At 31.1% G+C, this 17,746-nt stretch overlaps 1 protein-coding gene across 1 annotated transcript; it reads right to left on the bottom strand.

Annotated features, from left to right (window-relative positions):
• Window positions 1–1,004: 1,004 nt before the first annotated feature.
• On the bottom strand, window positions 1,005–16,370 carry LOC127070631 (growth hormone secretagogue receptor type 1-like). Its single transcript, XM_051008835.1, has 6 exons — window positions 14,706–16,370; window positions 14,498–14,619; window positions 14,054–14,216; window positions 5,998–6,106; window positions 5,577–5,648; window positions 1,005–3,035 (listed from the first exon to the last, which is right to left on the bottom strand). Exons 1-6 carry the CDS (start codon window positions 14,794–14,796, stop codon window positions 2,303–2,305), a joined length of 1,290 nt encoding a protein of 429 aa, XP_050864792.1. The 5' UTR covers window positions 14,797–16,370; the 3' UTR covers window positions 1,005–2,302.
• Window positions 16,371–17,746: the final 1,376 nt, after the last annotated feature.

Here is a 17,746-nt window from a genome sequence, read left to right as displayed (position 1 = left end):
TTGTTGATTGATGGGAGAAGATGAAACCATGTGATCATCGTGTAACCAATAAGCTATTTAATATTGTTTTGCCGCCAAGCTAAGCTCTTTGACGATCTTGTTTCTATGTGCATAATATATTTTCTATAATATATTGTTTAACGTCATAATATGTTGCTTTCTTTAACACACAACGTTGTAATATCTTGTTTGATTTGAATTTATCAAAAAAATATTTTTACAAATGTTGTTTGGTATAAAGTTTGGCTTGAAACATATGACGTAAATTATTTTTTTGCGAGTCGAATGACGAAAGAAATTTGAAAGTTAAATTCATTTTTTAAATGGAACTATATATTTGTTTTCTTTTTTTTTTCAAAGTATGGTAATATTTGTTCAGACAAATTCAACGAACTGCCGTATGATATCATTTATTACGGGAATTAAAAAATTGAAAATAAAAAATTCTGCCATTATTCACTTGCAGATATTCGATTGAATAACTTTGCCCATTACTACGAACTGATGAGGGGCAAAGGTGTAAAAATTCAAAGTGCAATTTCTTAAACTCAATAATACATGTGATTAAGTAGACGTACAAATTAAATCTATGTTGTTAAAAAAAAATAGGAATTCTTTTAAAGAATATCATTTGAAGAAATAAATTATTCCTAGTCGTATAGATATAATAATGTAACTTTTCTTAGAAATTAAATTTATATATTCTTAAAATTTTATTTGAACATCTAATTAACTATTATATTTAATTATCATGAGCTGAGAAATATTGCTGAGAAATTGTTATCTTATATTGAACAAATATATTTTCTGATTTTTTTTTCTTTTTTTTTTTTTTTTGAATTATTTTCCTGATCTTGAAAGGTTTCCTTTTAGAAAATATTTTTTTTTTGATAAAATATAAAAATTTATAGTTTAAAGTTAAATTAATCTCAAATATATTCTGTATAATGTTTCTTTTTGAACTTATTTTCAATTGTCTAAAATGTACACTTATGTTCTCCAATAGGCATGTCAAAAAAAGATGTATTATTCTTTTTTATAATCTTATAAATAATATTTTAATATTTGGAAGTTTAAAGTTAATAGGAAATGATCTGTAACTTAGCTTCATTGCATTATTTATATTTCGTGTTTTTTTTTTTTTATTTATAGCAATAATTTTTGCTAAGAGTTGTTAAATTTTGCATTTAATTTTTAATGAATTTTTAAATCTATGACTAGTTATTTTTTTTTCTTGTACATATTACAAACTTAATACTTTACAATAATCTACGTTTTTATATAATTACAAAAGAATATTTAAATGTTATAACAGTTTACGTACAATACTTTTAGTGGAATTTCGTAGTAATTTTATTGTATCTGGAATGATATTAAAGTTAACGCAGAAGTCTTTTAATAGCAACGATACAATTATCTATAATCCACTGGTGAAAAAAAAAGAAAAAAAAACAAGAACTAAGTATTTGGTGTTTAAAAATTGATTGAGACTTTTTATACTTAGTCCCTTAGATGTATTCATGTATATTAATCCCTTAGATTGTGTTCATATATATATATATAAATAGTGTATCGGGTGAATCGGATAACTGGAATAGATTACATTTTAAATTTGGTAAGTGATAGAAAAAAAATGATTGAGGAAAAAGTTGAATAATATGGTTACGTCTACTTTTCACTTTCTTCATAAATGCTACGATGTACCTGAAAAATGTAAATGCAGCTTTTTTTTTTTTTTTTTTTTTAAATGAAATTACATTTTTTTTTCAACTTCTCAGCACATTCTGCGTGAAAAAGTATTAAGTTACAATGTCGAAAAATCATTAGTACTCGGAGATATTTTGATAAATATGTATTGATTTAAGTAATCTTTATGCTTTTTTTGTCGAAATTAAAAATATGTTAAAGGAAAAAGATGAATGGTTCAAGGTGAGTTACATATTTACGATTATATATTTTTCGCAAATGCAATGATAGTGAGCTGGTATGAGTAAAAAAAAAAAAAAAAGAAAAAATTATGCGATTGCATTAAAACAGGAAAGTACATTTCGTATTTTTAAGATGCATCGATGCAATTACGAAGAAATTAAAGTCGTAAGAAAATAAACATTATCGTAGCATTCAATTTTTGTTTCAACAATTTATTTTCTATCACTTATTGAATTCGGGATATAACCCGTTTTAGTTATCTGAAACACCCTATATATGGCAATATATATATATATATATATATAAATTCATACAATATATATTTTTACAACAATATCTCTAATTAATGAATACTACAATTTTTGAATTGTTCCTAAACGTAACTTTCTTGTTTTTTTTTAACAATATTTCCAGCAACGACAGCCGTGAGTAAAGGAATATTAATTTGTTTTTCCATAGAGACAGTAGTACATGTATTACTAGGTACTTTTACATTGCAACTTTTATTACTGCTATGCCTCCTCCAAAAATCAGAATGATTACTGCTACTACAGTTTGTCGAACCAGTTGTATATGTTCCAGTTCTGTCCGAAGTCTTTTTCTTTCTTTTCCTTGCAGGACCCAATCCACAAAGTCTCAAAAAACCTTCTCTAAATTTGGTAGACATTAAATTGTATAAAATAGGATTAATCGCTGAATTTAAATACAACATTACTCTACAGAAATATAACAGACTGTAATATCCTTCGATTCCAAGATTGATTATCATTTCTTGCGGTACTACGATTATCCATAAGGTTAATGCTCGAAAAGGTAATAAACAAAGAAAAAAGCATAATACAACTGTGCCTAACATTAGCACAACCTGTTTACGATATTTTAACAAATTATTAGCTGGACCACGGCTTATCGCAGGATTTGCCATGAGGTGTAATGCTATCACCGTGTAAAGAACCATTAAAATTAACAGTGGTACGACGAAAAAGACGATTATCGTAGTAAGGACAAAAACATTCATCCATGTTGCATTGGCAGAGGTGTAACAGGTCGGTATAAACGTATCGTCGATTTCTTCCAATTCGTAGGTTACCATCAAAAGTATAGGACTGCAGATAAATATGGAATGTCATTAAATTTATATTATAAACAATGATTTTTAATTATTAACAATGAATAAATCTAATATTATATAATATAATCGCAAGCAACAATTATTGTATTATTAAAATGTTCAAATCAAAGTGTAATTTTAATAATATTTCGCAATTGTTATATCTTTTATAACAAAATTTGTAGATTAACGAACTACTTCGTTAATAAACTTTATTAAAAATTAACTTTTCCGTAAACGTGCACATGGTAATGTTAATTGTAAAATTTTTGAAGATACTAAAACGAATTTCTTCTTTTTTTCAAGAAAAGGAAAAACACAAAAATAGATAGTCGTGATAAAAGGATTGGTACCGAAACGTAATATCTTGTTTTCTATTTGGCACTTTCCTAGATCCATCTAAAAACTTGGATACAATATCATCGATTAAGAAAGGGTGCGAGATTCTTGAATTTCTTAAGAGTTTCATGTGTGAGTTTTGCACTACAAATATAACTTTTTGCAAATCAAATTCACCCTTTTCCAAATCACATTCATCCATTTGAAAATCAAATTTATTCCCTTATGCAAATCAAATTCACCCTTTTGCGAAATAAATTCGACCTCTTGCAAATAAAGTTTTTCTACAAAATTGTTTTTCTTAAGATTTTGTAATAGAAAAAAAAAATCAAATGTAAATTCGTTATTAAGAAATGTAAAATTTTATTGTACTTGCATAATAACAGTGTTTTAGTTAAGCTTTGAAAATCTATTCTAATACTAATCACAATTAAACAACAACTAAATTTGGTTTTGACGTATCGTAGTATTTACAATACTGTAGATAATAAATTATAATTAATTATAAATTCAATATCACATTTTTTTTTGTAGAACAAAGTAAAGTTGAAGCAATTATATCTTTTATTAAATAAGTAGTTTCTAAACAGGTTTCAGTTATATTGACACTTAGTTTCTATGAGACTCTTACAATTTACGGAAATAAGTAATTTCGTGTAATTGATTTGAGATTGAAACAAAATATAAACTCATGTAGATTTTCGCTAGATCTTTGATTTTTCAGTGAATAATTTTGATAAGCTGCTTTTTTATAAATTTTAATTTTTAGTGCATTTTCCAAAATATTTTTTCATTCTTTTTTATTTCATAAATTGATAAATGATAATCCGTGGGAAGAATTTTGTAGAAAAATTTGATCTGTCAAAGATCGAACTTGATTTGCAAAAGAAATGAATTTGATTTTTAAAAATTTATATTCGATTCGTCGAAGAAACTTTGTGATTAGTTATTACTATCAATGTTTAATGAAATTTTATTTCTTGAATTTTATTGTTTAATCACGTTGATATATATATATATTTATTTATTCATTTATTTTTTATTCATGCATTTTGCATTTAATTCGCAGATACACGTAGTTATTGATTGATGGTTATCAAACATGCGAATATTTTGACATATTTTGTCGCTAGTATATTAAAATTAGCCCTTAAAGAAGTAAAATTTTCAAACGGTCACATATCATCCTGTCGATAGAGAACACTTGTTACGTAAGAGGTTGGTATATATCTTGTAGCGATCCATCACTGTACTATTGCGTTGCAACGTTCGATGCGACCGCACGTAGATCAACCGTAAATCAACCGTAAATATTTCAAATTATTTACGGTGAATATAAGAAATATGTATGAAAAAAAAAAGAATATACGACATTATTTAGCCACGATCATGATTGATTGGTATCGATACCAAACGTCGAATAATTAAATTAAACAAATCAGAAACGATATTTTCTAAGAGGAAATTGTCGAAGCTCGTTCACTTCGGTTACATTTTGAAGAAACTCCCCTTCGACAGAGTTAAGCACGAGTGATCTGTTCTTACATATGGTATATAAAACGTTTCTGTGGAAAGTGGTTTACGGATAATATGCTTTTTATGACGCGCAGCAGCTGTATGCGCCCGTAGGCGGTGTACTTAAGTACGCAAGAGAGACGTGCTGTTCTCGTAGAGATACGTTCACTCACACATAGACGTACTTATTGAGTCTCGTCTCTCCTCTCTCCTATGTTTTCCCTCATCTGACTGACTTGGAATGTATATAAAGGTCGGATGAACCACTTCCGTACGTTACGTTCGATGGGGTAAAAAATCGAGCTTTCTTCGGCAGGGTCCCACCCTTGCACTTGGCAGGACCTTTTCTTTTTTCTTTTCTTTTCTTTTTTACGACGCGAATAATGATCTCTGCTAACGGTGGATATCGGTCACCCCTTTTTTACTTACTTTTCCCATCATGATATAAAATTATTGAATCACGTTAAGTGATTTTTGTATCAAACTACTTTTCGAAAGTGAACGAGCTTATGATCGAACGATGTTAGATTTTACGAGTTATGATATTTCACATTGAAATCGAAGAATTATGAAGGAACAAAGTGATTGCTAAGCGAGTAAACGAGCAAGCAAAGCGATACGTGATTTGTCCTAACGACAAAACAACAATAATACCTACGAAGTTTATCAATCTTCTTCTCACCTTGTACAAAGAGCTGCTGCCACCCAGGCAAGAAAGCAAAGAAACGTTGCTCTGGCCTTCGTGCAAACGTATCTACGGATGAAATAAACGTTTGACAAGATTTTAATGTAAAAACATGAGCCTTTGAAATATATGTACTATTAATATAATGAGGGTCTCAACGAAAAAGTTATTATTAGGATTATTTTGAAATTTACTGATTTTTTCGAAAAATGCCGAGATAAGGCAATTCGGTTTTCGAGAGGGGGATAGATCCTTATCATAAATTCACTCACTTTGGCCTAAAATTTTCAATAGTAATAGCCGTTTTTTGAAAAAATTATTAGATTTTATAATAATCTTAGTGAATAATTTTCCTTATATACATATATATGTATTTTATATGTTTCGTAAAAAAAGGATGTTTTTTATTTTTTCTTACCCTGCTCTCAACGGCTCACAAATCGCATAATATCGTTCGAAACTAATTGCCAAAATCGTTAAAACCGAGGCATGTGCTACAGTCAATTCCACAAATGGAACAGCTTTACCTGAAACAAAAAATTATTTTTAATTTCATTGGTGCTAACGTTGACTATAGTTGACAACAGTCAAATGTATCCTTATATGTCATATACATTTTTACAATCGTTAAGAGCATACGTATTTAATAAGTTTATTGTATCAACTTTAATCGAATGTTTATATTTTTTTCTTTAATTACTTGAAATCAATTTCATTGTAAGTTAATATTAGCTAAAATGTAAATTGAAGGAGATTGTATACGGGCTGCCCCGTAGTTTTAAGAAATCGCTTTGATGGTGAATTCTGTACACGAAGAAAAATAAAAAAATTTTATATAAATATATTCCTTATTTAACCTTGTTTTCAATTTACATCGAATTTCTTCTTTAATACATAATATCTGCTTACAATCGCAAGAATCGTTTAAAATGTTCTTCTTTCATCCGAATATAAGCTTGAAAACGTTTTATCATTGATTGTTTCACCCTTTCTACTTCTTCAGGTATTGTTCGAATTTTTTGATTAAATTCTTTCAAAATTCTCTCCTGAAGTATTTTATCGCGAAGTACTGACACTATATATGATGGATTTCAAATAACTCCACAAGTAATAATCCATTGGTTCAACGTTAGATATTGAATTCAGTTTGTAAATACAGATAGATGGAATTACTTCAATTACTTCTACCTTTCGATAGAATTATTCCGACATAATAATACGAAAACAAGGTCGAGTGAGACATATGTTTATACAAAATCTTTTCTTTATTGTTTTCAATAATTGTTTTCAAATCCATATCCTAAGTAATTCTTAGAATTTACAAAAACATCTTATATATACGGATTGGTAATATTTTATTTGTTACTGTTTTGAAATAATCACGCTTACTTTCAGTCTGTAAATAACACTATGTGGCAGACGAAAAGATATTAATCATATTTATAACGATAATAAAATGTCAATGACGAAAGCATACGGGGAAAAAAAGTACGGTTTTTATATCTTCTAAAGTAGCGTTACTTGATTATCGATGACCTTGATATATCGACCGTGGAAAAAAGTGATCTGAAGAAAATTAATTGTTGATGGTGAAGATAAATCACTTTCACCGTTCTATAAAAATGGACAGAAAAAGGAAACATAAATTTGCTAGTCTTTTCATTGTTCGATTTCGTCATATACGAAAAAAGAGCGAGAGAGAGAGAGAGAGAGAGAAAGAGGGTGCATGTGACATCTAATGTCACACATGGGTCAATTGCCTCGACTCTTTCACCCTTTTTCTGACGAAACAGAGGGTAGAATAGGCGAGATGATTGCACCGCTTGTTTATCTCTCTATTTATGTTCCTGTCTCTCTCTCTCTCTCTCTCTTTTTCTTTCTATTTCTAACTTCTTTCTTTCCTTATATATTTCGTTCGTCCCCTCTTCTTGTCCGGGAAAAATAGAAGAAATCTTACGGGAGTAAAAGTTCAGCCGATACTGTGATAACTATGATAACGTTTTTATTTTTATTTCTTTCTTACTTCCCGAGTGACACAAAGAAGAAAACGTCCCTTTGGAATTGAAAGGGATTTCTGATTTCACCAACTCGACTCAGCTAGGATAACCAAAAGAAGAAAATCCAAGAAGAAGAAGAAGAAGAAGAAGAAGAAGAGGAAGATGAAAAGTATAATGGAGATGATAAGGAACGTATGAAAGATCAAAAGAAGTTCTTCTTTTTTTTCCCTTTTTCTTCTTTTTTTCCTTTTTTTTTTTTTCTTCGGGGGAAGGTTAAGCATTCGATTGACCTATCGATAGGGCTCAATGTGAAGCCCTTTCAGATTCTTTTCAGATTCTTTTCAAATTTCTTCGTTCTATGATAGGATTGTATATATAAAGGATATTTTTAGTTTATGTATGTCGTGGTTTTGGTAAAATGAGAAATGCGAGACCATGGTGTGTTAAACGGTAAACGTTTGCTTTCACTTAATTTTCTATTTGTATTAGAAATTCTGAGGAAAAATGCGAGGACTTGTTGGGATACTTCTTGCTGATGGTTTTATCCTTTTAACATGGTCGCTTAAGCGTTGAGATTTGTTTTCCACGATCGATTTCTCACGGCGCCGGCATACGATGCATTCATCCCCTTTTCCCACGTCGTATTGTTCAATCAAATATTTTCGAGAGATTCTCTTATAGAAGAAATAGATTTATCGTTATAGAAAACTTTATCAGGGAATTTGTTTCTTTGTTCTTCTTATATATACATATATATTCATATATGTAGTATGCATATATATATATATATATATATGAATGTATGTATATATGTATGTATGCATGCATATGTGTGTGTGTGTGTGTGTGTGTGTGTGTGTGTGTGTGTATACACATATACACACACAATATGCGCAACTCGAAAAATGAAAGCAAATTTTCGTCGGATAGATTTTACTCTGTCAAAAGATGCTCCCGAGAGTGATCAGAAAAACGACGAAAGAGAATACGCAACCTCAAAGATGGTTAGAACCTCCCTTTTCGTTGCTGGTTTTTCTATCAATTCCGAGTCTTGCGGAGTTTCCTTATTCACTCTATCTAGAGATATCCTGGTGAGCTCTTCTCATAGCTGAGATCACTTCAGTTCCTTTTCATAATACAAGAGGGCAGAATAGAAATATTATAATTAGCTCGGACAGGAGCTACTTTGAAAATGGAATATTGCTGATGTTCGTTTATTGAAACGTACTCTAGAATATATTTGAAAAAATCTCTCTTTTTTCTTTTTTTCTTTTCTTTTTCTTGTTCATTTTTTTTGTTTTTCAGCGTCAAAAAAAAGTTGAATAATTCCGAACTTCGAGAGTTTGAATTTTAAAGTTTTCTTAGAAAGTGGATAGTGGATATTAAAGGAGAGAGAGAGAGAGAGAGAGAGAGAGAGAGAGAGAGAGAGAGAGAGAGAGAGAGGAAGAGAGAGAAAAAGAGCATAGCGCTTTTCTATCGTATTTCCTGCCACGAAGGTTAAAGAGATATTGGAAGGAAACCGGTTGGACAGAGAAGGCGCTATACCGGTCTGTAGCATTAAATGCTCCAACAGCGTATTGCCTAAGAGCAACGGTAATTCGCGACGGGGAGTAGAAATTCACCTACTCGTTTTCATCCCCGTGAACCTCCATCAACCCTATCCAGTAACAAGTTCCACCTTGTATACGTAGTTCCATTGTATAAAATGGAATGCCTCTTTCTCTCTCTCTTTCTTTTTCCTCTCTCTCTTTCTCTCTCTCTCTCTCAGTTTTCTACCTTGCCCTAGCCTTGCTCTCGCGATGTCAGAACCTCCAGTGCTTCAAGGACACTTCAATGTCTAGAGCAACTTTATCCAACTTCTTTCGAAACTACCAGATATATATTCCATTTTCTTTTTTTCTCCCCTTATTAATTTTTAACAAAGAGGTACGATGGAAAAAAGAAGAAAAAGGAGAAAAGGAAAAAGAAAACAAGAAAGAAAGAAAGAAAGAAAGAAAGAGAAAAAGATTTCATCGGAAAATGTTGTTCGTTATCGTACGTATCTGCATACTTGAATTTTCTCATTTAAAAGATCCACGTACTGACTTAAAGCTATTTATGATTGTTATTACGTCTTACGTCTGTTTCATTCGTGAAACGATGACTCGGTGATACGGCAAAGGAGCAAATTTAATTACGTCGAGGTTCGTGGAATCGAGCGTAATGGAATCGAGTGTCAGAGTAGAGAACGCGATTAATAGTACCGGACCTACGTGATTTTCCTTCTGATAACTTTATGATCGTGTCAGTAATACACACACACACACACACACGTACACACGCACACACACACATATGTATACACAGATATACAAGGAACGGAAACATAAACACGCGTTTATACGAATGTACGGACACGTACGTCATCCTTAATTCATCCTTAACTTCAAGTTGACATTTTCTTGCGGTCCTACGAATACACAATAATAATAAATACACCTATATAAACTCCTCTTTATCTTCTTATTCTTTTTCTTTTTCGTTTTCTTCTTCCTTTATCTTTGTTTTTTTTTCTTTCTTCTTTTTTCTTTCCTCTTCTTTTTCCGTTTCGCGCCGTATTCATTAAATTTAGCTCGTTATCACAAAGGACAAGATTGCATTATTATACACTAGCACAAGCAACGATAGAACCCGCTTTGCTTTCTCATTATCTATTTGGGTTACTTCACCTACGCGTAGCACCTCTAATCACTGATTGTTACACGCTATTACTCATATAGGGGCACTTGAGAATCCTTGTTTTTTTCTTTTATTTCTGTTTTTCTTTTTTTCTTTTCTCTTCTTTTTTTTTTTCTTTTCGTTTCCTTTGAATTTTTGCTAGTAAGCTCTCTCTTCTCTTTTAAAAGATAATTGTTTAGAATCATCGATGTTCTCTTTTTTTATCCTGGATTCTCCCGGAAATAATTTTTTCCTTTTTTTTTCAAGACAGGGATAGATAGATAGATAGAAAGAGAGAGAGAGAGAGAGAGAGGAAGAGAGAGAGAGAGAGAGAGAGAGAGAGAGAGAGACATATATATATATATATAAAGAGAGAGAGAGAGAGAGAGAGAGAGAGAAAATATTGCAAATTTCGTATTTTTAGAAAGTATTTAGTCAGAAGTAGTAGCGAGCTTTCTCTTTTCTTTTAAAAAATAATTATTCCAAATCACTAATTTTTTTTTTGTTTTGGATCGAAATAATTTTTTCTTTTTTTTTTCAAGACAAAGAGAAAGAGAGAGAGAGAGTAATATTGCAAAATTCTTATTTTTAAAAAGTATTTTATCACGAGGAGTAGATATGATAGAGTAGTAGAGAGAAAGAGTAACAGAATAATCGTTAAAATGTGCATAATCTTTTATATTTTTGGCATCGTTACGAGAGTACGTCGACTGTGTAAAAAGGGAGCAACAAAATTCGCAGTGCTTGTTTTAACGCACCGCATCGTCTTAGCTAAGCGTACGATCGAGAAATCGGGATCTCGTGCCTTTACGTTTATCTATAAAAAGAAATGGTAAGTGGACGGGTCGGGATCTAAAGTTTGGAGTGTTTATTGATTCGTACTTGAATTTTCGTGATGTCGACGAAATATGTAATATCTTTCGTTCTCGGTTAACGATCAGTCTGTTCCGATTGAATAAGTTTTCATGCGTATCCTTCCGCTTGATATGATCAAACGAAGTTAAAATAAAAAGTTAAAGCGAAATATTGGACATTTTCTGAAATTTCGTTCCATGCGGAATATATCAGAGACGAGTAATAAAGAGAAATAAAAAGAAATAAAAAAGAAAAAAAGAAATGGAAAAAAGAAAAAAAGAAATGGAAAAAAGAAAAAAGAAAGAACAAAAAAAAACTTTAGCAGATCAAATTAACAAATCGTTCTCTTCGCGTTTCATATTAGTAATATGTGATCTCTTAATGGAATCTCTACTGCGAAAATTTGTCGAACAACTCGGTGGGTAGCAAAGAGAACAAATGGTTAAATGTGATTTACCGAAGAGTCAGTTGAATGCAAAAACGAGGGCTACGAGCGAAATGCGTGAAGAAAATTAAGAGATGCAACGTCGTGCTAAATTTAAAATACTGTCGAAAGAACAGCTTGGGTATACGAATTTGAACGTCATTTTTACGGGTTAATTAATAAAATAAAACATTTGAGTTTGGACATAATCCGGATAGATAGATTTTTTTCTCAAATTTATTGCACGCAGTAGTATCCTATTGTACTTTTTCTTTTTTTACTTCCTTTCATTTTCCCTTTTCTTTTCTTTTTTTTTTTTTAACTATAATATTACATTATAGGTTTATTGGCAATATTCTTCACTTTGAAACTTTTTGTAAGCGTCGAATATCGCGACCCGATAAGTGTCCTACCATTGGACGATATTTGGGAAAAAGTTTTGAGAATACAACGACAGCTGTTACTATCTCGGAAATGCGTGCGATTTAGAAAAAAGTAGACTTGGCTTCATGCCCGATGACACTAATCACGATGAAAATCTTCCCGGAACTTTACCGTCGTGAGAATGATACTCGTAAAAATGTTTAAACTATTACGATCAAGTAACTTCCACGAATTTTGCGATTTTCTTCTTTCTTTCTTTTTTTCTTTTTTGTTTCGAAAATCCATTGTACACGAGTAAATGCGGTTAAAATTATTTTTACATCCAATTTCGACCAATATTATTATAATTTAGTTGTTCATTTTTTGAATTTGTTTTTCTTTTTTTTTAAATTTTACTACCAAAATACTTGATCGGTGTAATTAATTAATATTTGTATTTAAAATAAATTATCATTGATAATCATGGCAAAATGCCGTTTTGATTAATAATTCATTTACTTCAGAAGTCAATTGAAATTAAATCGAATTAATTACGTTACATGTTTTAACATAAAACTTACATCTATGTAACAATACATTTTACTATTATGTATCTTTGAATACAAATAAATTAAAAAAAAACGACGTGTATAAATTAATCTATTTAATTTACTTTATGTTTTGTGGAATTAATCATACTTATATAAGCAAATGACGTGCTTAATAATTGTGGATTAAATAATTATGTTGCCGGATAATTGATAGGGTAAATTATTTGTAAAGAAAATTCTTTGGTTAGAAAGAAAAAAAGGGAAACAAAAAACAAATAGGAAAAGGATTTTCCGACTTCAAGTTTCTTTACTCGTAGTTAGAGACGGCAGAATCGATTTCGTCTCGGTGTATGTGTGTGTGTCAGAGTTACACTTTCACTTCTAATGGATCCCATCCGGATCGCACTTAGGAATGTCTTAGGTTGCAATAAACGGTATGTCGACGCGAAGACCCAGAAAAAATGAGAGGAATGTCGAGAAGACAGTCCGAATTGAAAGCAACGGAGAAATAAACAAAAATGGTAAATAATCTTATGGTGAATTTTATGGATATCTCATTAAACTGAAACGATTAAATTACATTTGACTTATTTAAAAATAATTATTGAAAACTTTTAAACGTTCTTGACATTTGCGTTATAATAGTGTCGATTACATTAAAAAAAAAAGAAAAAATAATAAATGCATAAAGTTTAATTAAATAAAATTAAAGTAACAATTGGCTTAAAGGATAAAATTTCGATATATCTCATTTGTCACGTGTGACTACGTGTCTATTCAACTGTTGCGTTATTTTATGTGATTTGAGAAAAACCATTTAGTCTATCGATAGGTATATAGAATAAGAAGGGATATATACACACGCACACGCATACACGTAGACATTGCGTTAAGGTCTGCTTTGGAAAATTTATCGACGGTTACTATGAAATCCGAGTACTCCGAGTGCTCTACGACTAACTAACGAGATTTTATATCTTAAAATGTTTCTTGGATGGCATCCACCTTGGTGCATTATCTTTTCCATAAATCGTGTACCGAAACGTTTTTAAATTTAATGCATAAAAGGACAACGTTCCGACAATGTTCCGAAAGTGCTTCGATATATCTAAATATATTTTATCGCAGAATTGTATGTCAGTAGAATTGCAATGAAATATCAAAAATAATAGGTTAATTGTCGACGATTGAATTCTATTGAAATAATTATTTTTTTTCTTTTCTTTAGGCCTCTCACATATGATTTTATATATATTGTTTTTTTTTTTTGGAAAAATATGCTAATTATATAACGCCATTTTCTATGGTAGTAATTATGTCTTTCGAACTATCGATTGTTCCTCTTTACGTTTCTGAGACTCTTTTAACTGGGAACAACGACATATGGTTTTACCCAACTCCAAGGTAACAATGACAGCTTCGGGGAGAAAATGTGCGACGTTTGATATTTTTGGAATTGTTGACCGACATATCATCGATGTCAATGCGCTTTCATCTCGTATTTCTTCGTTGTGCGAATGATGGGAAGACGATAATAGTATGGTAAAGGTGAATATATGTCATGGGTTTTAAAAAAATCGTACTCACACATGTGTTCACCGAGTGGCCAAACCTGAGGACCAGAATTGACTTCCACCAATACGGTCGGTGTGCATATTAAAAGGACGAACAAATCGGCCACGCTCAAATTTACGAGAAAAATATTGGTGCTGTTTCTCATATCTTTGCCTCGTAGAACGACCAAAGGTACCTATTAATTTCATATTCAAATGTAATAACTTATAAAGGATGGTTAAAAAGTCCCTAAGTGGGGTCTAAAATGATTTTTAAAAATCAATTATTCGTTTTTCAAAAGTTCTTACAGAATAATTTTGTTTTCAGATCGTAAAACTACAAGCCTAATCGTAAGTCCAAAAAGTCATGAAAATGAACAAATTGATTTTTAAAATTATCCAAGACCTTTTTTAAACCACGTACTCTGTAGATATCTAAATTACGAATTAACGTTAACGTTAATGTCGAAATAATTACCATGAGATTTCCTATTATACCAAGTGCCATGACGATTATACAAATAATCATAGATGTTGTTCTAATATACATCGGTAACATGTAAAGCGTCGAAGTTGCATTTTTAGGTTCGATCACTGAAACTAAAGACGAAATTGGAATTTGTATTAGGGATGCGTATGCAGATAGATTTATATTTCCGTTCTTTTTCCTTTGTTTAAAAATTTACCTGAAAACCCATCCAAAGCGCCACTTCTAATGACGGTCGTATAAAATGACGAATTTAATTCAAGTGCGACGCTCGACATCGTAGAAAGCATCTCTTCTCGCGAGAAAAATTCTCAAACCTTTCCCTTCTTTTTCACGGTTCTTCTTTCTTTCTTTCTTTCTTTCTTTCTTTCTTTCTTTCTTTCTTTCTTCCTGTCTTTTTCTTTTCTTTTCTTTTTTTTGTCCACGGCGAAGAATTTCTTACGCCCCATGCAATACGAACGCGTCTTGCATATTCGCCTATCTTGGTTTAAAAAATTTTCATTGCGCCTACCTTATTATTATTATTCGTACGTGAGTTAATGAAAATTCGGAGTTATACAAGTAGGCAAAATACGACTGTAGTATCTAACTCAACGATCAAACGATTAATCACTTTAATTCGACGATCGTCGAATGAAAAAGGACGTAATGTTGATCGGCTTAGTTTCTTTTTTTTTTCGTTCCGAACGATCCATCTTCCAATACACTTTGACATATATCGTTTGTTAACGCTTTTAATTTACTTAGTTAACACTCGAAATTCATTACACTCTTCGATATGTTTTTAGTTCGTGTTAGTTCTAAACACGATGATACACAAGTGTCGAGAAATTTAGAACGGTTAACGACCAGGCCGATGTAATCCCATCGAGAAAATAAAGTTAAGGTGCGAACCGTGATGACATACGGTAGAGCTCGTCTCGATCTTGAAGTAACCACCGCTTGCATCAAGACAGGAGTGTTAAGTGACATTATAAACTGCTTCTCGTAACTCAATAGCTGTCGACTCTCTCGCGATATCCTCTCGGGTTAAATCGATAAATCCAATGCCGATTATTATTATCAGTTCAGAATTCTTTTTCTCAGATTTTCTTTTCACTTCTTTGCGAGTCCTCGAAGCTCCCCAGGTTACCTTGGCACGTCTCATTAACATCGATTAACTTCCTATATATAACTAATCGATTTGAATTTATGCCAATCGGTCGTTTTCATTTACAGTTGCACACATTAATTAAATAATTAATAATAAAAAAACAACACCGAGATAATTAATTTATCTCATCCGAAAAGGCATAAAATATTACAGGATAGATACTCTACGACGTGGATCGAGTTCTTCCTAGTATAACTATAAAATGAAAAGGTGTTCACGGTGCGAGAGAGATAGCTTCTTCGTGTCGATCATCACAGACGATTAAGTTCACTCCTCTTCCGTCGTTTTTCACCTTACGAATCGATGCTTGTATTTGAGATAGCTCGATATCATTCACGCCCAGAGAGGTTTACGATCTTTCTCGGTTATATGCTTTTGGTTTCCAACAATACTGAGATCGAGAATAACGGAGTAACTTCCTACCGTTTACGTTTCTTCGGAATCTTTTACCTTCGATTTTGTTTATCTACTTTCTTCTTTCGATCGATACTTTCGTTGCTTTATCTATTAACACTAAACGTTCATTCGTCATTCTTTATTTTTTATATTCCGAGAAATGTGATGTCGAGACAATCGTTATATTGATGCAATGACTCGTGACGAAATCGTACCGTAAACAGGGTGTTATGTCAGAAACGCGAAGTGTGGCTTACAAATTGTACCGCTAAACTGAATGGGAATACTCGGCCCGCCACAAACTCTCAAACGGCGTTCTCCTTTTCTTTCGAGCATGCGCTTTTTATACGACGCGTGCTTACCAGCCACTCTCCCATACCAATATCTTTTTCCGAGTATATCCTTGCTAAACGATAGGAAGAGACAAGAGGAGGAGTTACAGCTGAACTCTACTTTCGATTGGCTTGTTTATTTACATTACGTACGAAGGTATTTGTTATTCAAATCACTGTACATACATAAGAAAATAATCATGTTATCCAATGAAAACTAATTGTAAGATAATAATGATCTTAACATTTATTGCCTCTTCGAATGACTTATTCTTACAAAGTTTTCTTCTTCCTGTTTCATCGACGATGTTTTCTACATCGATAACATGTAGTACGGCAAAACTACACTTTGAAATTATTTTCTTAATTAAAATAGTCGAGTCTAATTAGGCGAAATCTGATTTAACTAATTTTATACAGAAGTTTAATTCGACTAATTTTGACGAAAAAAAAAGTGTATATGACTAGAATTTATTTATTAGCTATTATTTTTTTTAGGTATCTTAATTAACGCAGTCATATAGGTTTTACATTGCAAATTCAACTTTTTACGAATCAAATTCAATCTTTCGAAAATCAAATTTTACTACAAAAGTATCTTTTCTTTCCTTGTTATAATTTGTAATAAAAATTAAAATCAAAGATAAATTTGTTGTTACAAAATAAAAAGTTTTATTGTACCTACATATATAAAAATAATACTTTACTTTAGACTTTGAAAATTCGTTGCAATATTAATTACAGATAAACAACGATTGAATTTGGTTTTGACAGTATTTACGGTGCTACTTATAATTAATCGTAAACTCAACATCGTCACATCTTTTTCTCGCGCAGCAAAGTAAAAAAGTAGCAATTTTATTCTTTTTTAAATGAATAAGTTTCTAGAGAGATCTCGGTATCGACGTTTAATTTTCTTGCGATTTTTACAATTTACGAGAATGAGTAATTTTTTATAAATTGTAAGGATATCATTTGTAAAAAAAACAATTGTAAGAATATCAATCGTAAATCATAGATTTGAGATTGGAACAAAATATGAATTCATGCAGATTTTCACTAGATCGTTAATTGTTCAACGGATAATTAAAATAAGAATTAAGATAATAAAGATAAGATTAAGATAATGAAGAAGATAAAATCATAAGTTATGATTTAAAATTCTATTTTTGAATGCATTTTTTCAAAATATTTTTTCGTTACTTTCTATTTCAGAAATTGGAAGACGATAATACGAAGAAAGAATTTCAAGATGAAAATTTCATTTGTATCGTAAATTTGTGTTGGAAAATTTATAATGAAAACAAACATTAAATGAATGTCCCAACTTTCAAGCTATAAAAGTAAACAATAAACAAA

This window comes from Vespula vulgaris, chromosome 19, assembly GCF_905475345.1.
Source record: "Vespula vulgaris chromosome 19, iyVesVulg1.1, whole genome shotgun sequence".
Lineage (NCBI taxonomy): Eukaryota > Metazoa > Arthropoda > Insecta > Hymenoptera > Vespidae > Vespula > Vespula vulgaris.
This window is presented reverse-complemented; position numbering and strand designations above follow the sequence as displayed.